This window comes from Penaeus vannamei, chromosome 20 (genome assembly GCF_042767895.1).
Source record: "Penaeus vannamei isolate JL-2024 chromosome 20, ASM4276789v1, whole genome shotgun sequence".
Taxonomy (NCBI): domain Eukaryota; kingdom Metazoa; phylum Arthropoda; class Malacostraca; order Decapoda; family Penaeidae; genus Penaeus; species Penaeus vannamei.
This window is the reverse complement of record NC_091568.1, coordinates 3423961-3431460: the sequence shown is the minus strand read 5'-3', so window position 1 is coordinate 3431460 and position 7500 is coordinate 3423961. Positions and strand designations below refer to the sequence as shown.

Sequence of the window (7500 nt, the reverse complement as noted above, 5' to 3'; positions counted from 1 at the left end):
ACTTGTCGTCGCTATTCATGGTGCGGGGGGTGGTCTACCTTGCGAATCTCGGCCATGATGTCATTGGGGTCTCGTGAAGAGGTCGTTTTCATGCTCCACGTGAAGCGCAATGACCGAGGCTTGACCTGCTCATCATTATTCACGGATGTGCTGTAGGGATAAAGGCTTCAGATCAAAATCCAAGGTATAGGCTGTGCAATGCCAAACTACATAATAAAGTTTCTTTACAATAAATAAATAAATAAACATTTAAACAAAACAAATCAAATCAACACTATATCAAGTACAAAATAGTAATATAAATATATATTTATAAAATGAAAAATATATATTCATACAGAAATCAATACTAAATAAAATTTTCATGATGGTAATTCTCAACCATCTTTTAGATTCTGATTTACAAAAAAAAGAAAAGAAAAAAGAAAAGAATAAACATGTCAAATAAACATTTTAATTCTGATTAAAAAGCACTATGCAACTTGTATCCATGCAACATGACTACTGCTTTTCATTCAAACATAAAAATTATGAATTATGGCAAGTTCTACTAGCAGGCAAACTTATGGAATCTAATACATAGCAACTTACAGAAATCAACATACAAATATTACAATAAGCAATCTTCCCACATACTTTTACATTTACATATTTAATCCCACCAAATGTATGGCAATTAAACATCTTGGAACATCCATTATACTTAGATGGGACTCATGGAAACCTTTGAACTTCAGTTAAATATTCTTCGTTATTGTGAATTCTAATTTCCAAAAAATATCCAAATCCCTTGAACTGTGAAAACTGAAATGATAGATGTTCAAGTTCCCAACTTTCCAAAGTATGGTTTCATTCTTTGAAACAGTTACTAGGAAAGAAAGCTACTCGTGAATAATACGGCTTCACCGGTTGTTTTATCAGCAATATTAACTCCCATTACATTTGTGGCTTCTTACTGCAGTCAGTCCCAAGATATTTCCATGCAATCTTCAGGTCGCATATCAATTATAAAACTCCCCACCCCCCCATCCCCCCCGAAATCCCACTCCAATTACCTTCTGGCTTATTATACAAGAGACGATCCAAGAACAACTCCACTTCTCCTCTACTTACAAATGCCATGAAGTCCACCTCTTGCTAATACATCTACTGTGAACCTACTTTCCAAGACCATGCCCAACAGATGATTCAGCGGCTACAAAATGTCTTCCCTAGTTGCACTACAAAGAACATTCAACTCCACACCTGGTGACTTTCTCTATTTTATTTTTTTTCTCTCTCTCTCCTCCACTTGCAACTAACCTAGTCCAACTGACCTAGTCTCCCCTTATGTGAAGAAGAAGAAAAGAAATGAAAAGAAAAGAAAGAAAAAAAATAAGAAATCAACACATGGAAAATGAGCTACACTATCCAATTATGCACACGCAAATGTCTATGGACTTAATGGGGGGAGAAAGATATAAAAATAAAAATAACCTCAAATAAACAAAAGAGCGAATCACCAAAATGGACCTGATGACTTCTAACACAACATAACCAGCCGACTCCAATGATGCACTTCCAAATACGTCATTCTCACACACCATAAACCTTGCTTCATTTCTCAGATGTAGAAACAAGTTAAGAAACTGATAAATAATAAAAGAAAATTAACAGTAATAGTGATAATCATAACCATAATCATAATAATGATAATAATAATAATAGTAATAATAGTAATGATCAAATAATAAGAAAAATAATGCTTATATTAAGAATTATAATTACAATAATAATATTATGAACTAAAATTATAATAAATAAAATAAATAAACACAAGAATAATCAAAATAAAAAAAAGAGAGAAGAGAAGAGACTGTGCACAGCAAGATGTCATATTCCTTCAAGCACAAAAGGTCATCATAATCATCATCATCATCATCATCATCATCATCATCATCATCATCACCACCATCCACACTTGACATGCACACCGCCTTACCTTTTAGGGTGCTCCTCTGTGATACCTCGATATGTCACCCTTTCAGCCATCTCTGCTTCCACACTCCCATCCTTGCTGAAAACACTTCCCAGGTCCTTAAATATGTCCATCACCGCTTTATCTAAGCCATCCAACCCTCTCTTTTTCTATTGCACTCACACATATGGCTCTGATGCAATATGGCTCGTTCTATTTTGCCCTTTGGTATTATGATGAATTATATTCTTGTTTTATTTATTTTCATTTTTTTGTTAAGAATTTATAATCAAAGTAGCTTATAATACTTCTCACTCATATCATCATTTTTTTTTTTTTTTTGAAAAATAATATAAGCAGAGATAAAATCAAGAAAGAATTAACATAATCAGGTATAAAATCAATCTATTTCACAGTAGCTTTTTCACTAAACCAATTCATAAATGAAACAATAGACAAAAATCTTAAATACAAAGAATCAAGAAGCTGAGAAGAAAGAGAATAGAATATTGGCAAGATGCATAAGTTTTCCCTTAAAATTTTAAATCTAAACATCCACATCCACACATACAGGCATACACACAAACTCTACTTATACTCTTCAAGAATCATGAAATCTAAATCTTATGTGGGTTTTGTATGCATGGTATGAGGGAAAGCAGGAAAGAGGGAGGGAGAGACGGAGAGGGAGGGAGGGAGGGAGGGAGGGAGGGAGGGGGGGGAGAGAGAGAGAGAGAGAGAGAGAGAGAGAGAGAGAGAGAGAGAGAGAGAGAGAGAGAGAGAGAGAGAGAGAGAGAGAGAGAGAGAGAGAGAGAGAGAGAGAGATTAAAGTTTAAGATTTAAAGATTTACTTTTAATTCCATTTGTTACAATGGATATTCTTTGCTGTGACATACTGTCTGTTTTATTTTGCCCAAATCTCCCCCTGTGTGCAAGGAATGGCCGGGGTTACCATTCACTGGCCGGGCGTGGGATTGAACGCAGGTCTGCAAGATTGCTAGACGAATGCGCTCACCACTGCGCCAGCTCAGCACACTAAAGAGGGAGAGAGAAAGAGAGGAGAGGGAGAGAGAAAGAGAGTACAGAGAGAACAGAGAAAAGAGAGAGAATTGAGAAGAAAAAATTAATGAAAGAATAAGTGAGTGTGAGTGCAAGTGTTACTTTAACAAGCAAACTTAAATCTGTGACCTGCTATCTGCCTTACTTGCAATTGAGAAAATAGATTTTAAATAATACACAAACTGGGGATGGTTCTTTGATAAAATTATGTTTTAATTGGTATGGAAATTACCAAACTGTTAGGAATTCTATAACATAGAAATTTTAAAAGCAGTTGAAATCATTCAATATGCATTCAATCATATGATGATTTAAGTCATATTCAATAGTCTGCATTAATATGTGAAAAAAACAGCAAAGGACCTACTGGCATTTTGGAGTATACCTAATGCTGTTTTTCAAAGAAAATACTTGATATCATAAAGAATAACCTAGCCACCCATCCACACCATCACACACACTACCACAGAAAACACTCCAATATCTGCACTATTCTTTTTTTCTTTCTTTCATTCTTACACATAGCCTTTATAAATAACAGTGAAAGCTGCTAAAAGAAAGGTCATTGCCACAGTGCAGAAGGAATCGTCACTTATTCTCCAGAATGGAAAAAAGACAAGCCAAAGTTCAAGAGGTTCACAGCAAAAATCTTAAGAATTACTTAATCCTCTAGTACCATGTGGTTTTGTTTTATCAATTCATTCATGGTTCCAGAATGCTCAGTCACGAAAGTCTATAGGAAGTAGTTCAAACTTGAATTAATATTATTGATTGTAACGGTAAAATGATAATAATGATAATGTTCACACCAATCATAACAGTAGCAGAAGCAGAAATCAAGGAATGGTTTAAAAGAGAGATATCAATAGGATCAATAGGTTTAGCAACTGACTCCTAAGCATTTGTGAATCTATGAACAATGTCAATAAAACAAAGCCACAGTGGACAATGCATGTACTTGGCACAATGGGTTAATTTCTTCAGTTGCATAAATATAGGCTAAGCCTAGTTTCCCTCTTCACTTTTTCATTGATTCTCTCACCGACCAAGTGTGTTACAAATCACTGCATTCACATTTATTACCTTTCTTTGTCAGTTTCTCATTCAACAAAAGACAAAAAAATAGTAGTTTCACCATGAAAAAATAAAATAAAACAAAAAATAAAACAACAAAAAATAAAAGAATCCATTCAAAGCTATATGCCAAAAAGCAATGATTACTTGATTATGGCAAGGTATGAAGAGTCTTTCATCAAAAGTTTGACCTCTATACTTTGATACAACTAGACCTACACCCGAAGTCTATATTAATGCATTACAGCAAACAGAAAAATAGGGCACCCATCCCTTATTTCCCATATAAAAAGTGAACAGAGAGTCTATTCTTTAAAACTTTTATCTGTCAAATTTATTGATTTCATTAAAAGCTATAATATAAATATTTTTTCTCTCCTTAAACTCAATATTACTCATACAATTTGCAATTGGCTTTATTTTTGTTTATATTCTGTGTGGGTGACTATTTTTATATGATACTTAACAAATCTTTAGATAAGGCTGTCTATCTATTTGTTTTATATGTAATACCTACTATAATTATGAAAAATGGTCTTCTATCTCATTCACATTTATGATTAATGGACCTATGCTTTGTCAGGTAAAAAAGTTGTGCCATGTGAAACATGAACCACTAAATTGAGCATAAAAGGTAACAAAAGCAAAAGGTGAATAAGAGAGACAGAGAAAGAGAGAGACAGAAAAAAAATCCTTCTATTTCCTTTTTCACTTACCTATTTCACCCATCATTTCACCTGGTTCTCCATACTGCCATCCAAGCACTTTTACTGATCCTTCCTATGACAATCACACTCATCCCTTGCACAGCACTCTGAGAGATGCTACTCTAACCCTCGATTAATCTTTAACAAGCGCACCCCTATCCTCACACACCTCGAAGGAATTGCTTTGACCTAACACTCCAAGACTGTTATGACCAGCATCTACCTGTTATCATTTATTATCTTTTGATTATTTTGATTATTTCCCTTTTTTTTCTATTTTTTTTTTTAGGCAAACCTGTAAACATTTCTTTGGTGTCCAAGATGACAAGTCAAAAGAAGACAGAAATGAGGGTATTAAATATCAAATGGCCCATTTGTAACTAATGTGTGATGATGCTGTTTCTCCTGCTTTTTCAAACAACAATAGCTTTTGTATTTCTCAAGACACAAATACAATATGAATTTTGTATGCATGCTTCCACAATAGGGGCCAACATCTAATATACTCATGAGATGATATTCATTTCCAGCACAAAGCAGCATACCAATGTCATTAATTACAAACTGGGCTACAGAAAATCTACACAACATACCCAACATACCTAGCGCCTTGCTTAGGTGGAGTTTCCAGGGGGCTGAAATTCAAAACAAAGCAAAAAATCAAACAAACATGCACAAACACTCTATAGTTGAACAAAAAAGTAAAAATGGGGAAAGGAAACAAAAAATAAAATAAAATACAAATTTGAACTAAAAAAAAATATATACGAGTTAATTCATGGTTGAGATATGTGAGTGTGTGTGTTTGGTGAAGGGGATTACATGAATAATTAAAGGAATGTAAAAACAGGAAAGTAAAATAATGAAAATTAAAAAATCAACACACCAACAAAAACTGGAGGCAACAGTATTAGTTTGTGCCTTGAGTAACAACAAAACAAAAAGAACTAAAAATAGACTAATAACAATAAACAAACAAAACCATAATTTGTCTTTGATCATGACATTTGAGGAGCTATTTCCCCTTGGTGGTTTTGTAATGTGAAGTAAGGGTCTGATTTTGCAAAAAAATATTTCAGAAACTAAAAGAGGGAAAAATAAAATGAATAAAACATGCTACATAAAAAGGGGAAACCCATGTCAATAAACCTTAAGTAAATTAGGGGAAAAAGTAATATTGTGAAACCTGAAGCAAGTTCTGCATCAACTATATACATATAGTTTAGCTCTAAACCAATCTGCAGCATGCAGTGAGTGTTCTGTATTCTAGCCATCCTCTATTTCAGTGAAGCAGTCCAACAAATATGAAGAAATTCAATGACACTTACTAAGATCTTTAAATAATCTCTAAGCAAAAGATAACTTACATCTAAATGGCATAACAAACTTATTGATAAGAATATAAATGTAGTATAATTTACTGACTTATCATTTTTGTTTGCCTATGTTTAATGTACTAAAATCACAGGTGAGATGTCTGATAAATCTTAATAAACTGAGCATAACCAAACACTAAGGAAATTAAAATTAATAGAAAAACAGTCCAAAAAGGTCTGGTCAAACCACATCAATACTTGTTAACTTACCGTTTTGAAAATTTAGATGACAATTTTGAGAAGAAACTGGTCCTACTCGTGGAGGAGAGGGCACTGGTGTCCTGTGTGGTTAGAGGGGCACCAACTCCCCTGTACGTATTGTTATTTTGCCGATTCTGTCCACTGTGGAACGTGGATCGACTGGGCACATTTCGGGGGAAGCGGTTGCTTGAGCTTATAGGTGACACTGGTGTTTTGTTTGAAGAGCTGTAAAATATCAAGTGTGACTTCTGAGTTTAGAGGGCCAAAACACTGCATGGCCAGGGCACTGGAAACCTCAAGCCCACACCTAAAGATATTTGTCCTTTTCAGTTACAGTTATCAATTTAATTTTTCTTCTTTTATTGTCTCAAAAGCTAAACCACGGCATACACAAAAATCAGGTGAACTAAAATGATTCAAAGGATGATACTTTAATTTCACTGTCATATGTCTATCAAAAATTGAAAAAGCATCAATTGTAATACTATGCTGCTTATATGGGTATTAGTAGATATATATTAAGAGACAACTAGAAGTAACAGTGCACACTACCTAAGCATTCTCATGTGGTCCCCACTGGGTCTGGAGGCGACAGATCTACCGAGGTCATGCAAAAATAAAGTGTTAGGCTTGTCACACCACCCTTCAGAAGTTTAACTTGGCAGGTGTGATCCAACCAAAATTTGTCTGTGTATAATTTGTGTTGCCTACAAATGTCTGCTATACCAGCTGCCATGCAAACTAAGTCACTGCACAACACAAAAAAGGAAAAGGATCAACAACAAAACATAAATGCAGGAGCAGAAGAGGACAGGTAAGGAAGCTAGCAGAAAGCAACAAGGTGTGTGTGCGCTCACACAGAGACATACTACCTTGACCGTAAAGGATCTAGGGGGTGGTCTAAGGGCGAGAGATCCACTCGACCTGGACCAGCACCCGTGCCCGCAGAAATAGACGCTGACTTGAAATGACCTTTTGCAGGTCGAGAGTTAGTGGCTGCCGAGGGGTGGCCAGGGGACAGGCTGTCCACCGGGGCCCCCACCGCAGAGGAGGGAGGGGCCCCAGGGAGGAGTGGTACCGCAGCCACGCCACTGTAGTCACAAGACAACTAGAGTTATGACAGGCC

At 35.4% G+C, this 7500-nt stretch overlaps 1 protein-coding gene across 50 annotated transcripts in view; it reads right to left on the bottom strand.

Annotated features, from left to right (window-relative positions):
• The window catches only part of LOC113821134 (MAP/microtubule affinity-regulating kinase 3), a 143464-nt gene that overhangs the window by 5699 nt on the left and 130265 nt on the right, over positions 1–7500 (bottom strand). For 16 of the 50 annotated variants that reach the window (XM_070134714.1, XM_070134723.1, XM_070134721.1 and 13 more), the window contains 6 exons: positions 7247–7465; positions 6927–6971; positions 6384–6599; positions 5391–5432; positions 1982–2056; positions 39–150 (listed from right to left, as the gene is read on the bottom strand). In XM_070134714.1, the coding sequence (XP_069990815.1) occupies positions 39–150; positions 1982–2056; positions 5391–5432; positions 6384–6599; positions 6927–6971; positions 7247–7465 (709 nt within the window). Of the gene's footprint in view, positions 1–2; positions 151–1981; positions 2057–5390; positions 5433–6383; positions 6600–6926; positions 6972–7246; positions 7466–7500 lie in introns of all 50 variants that reach the window. The other 34 variants (XM_070134741.1, XM_070134743.1, XM_070134727.1 and 31 more) reach the window with 22 other exon arrangements.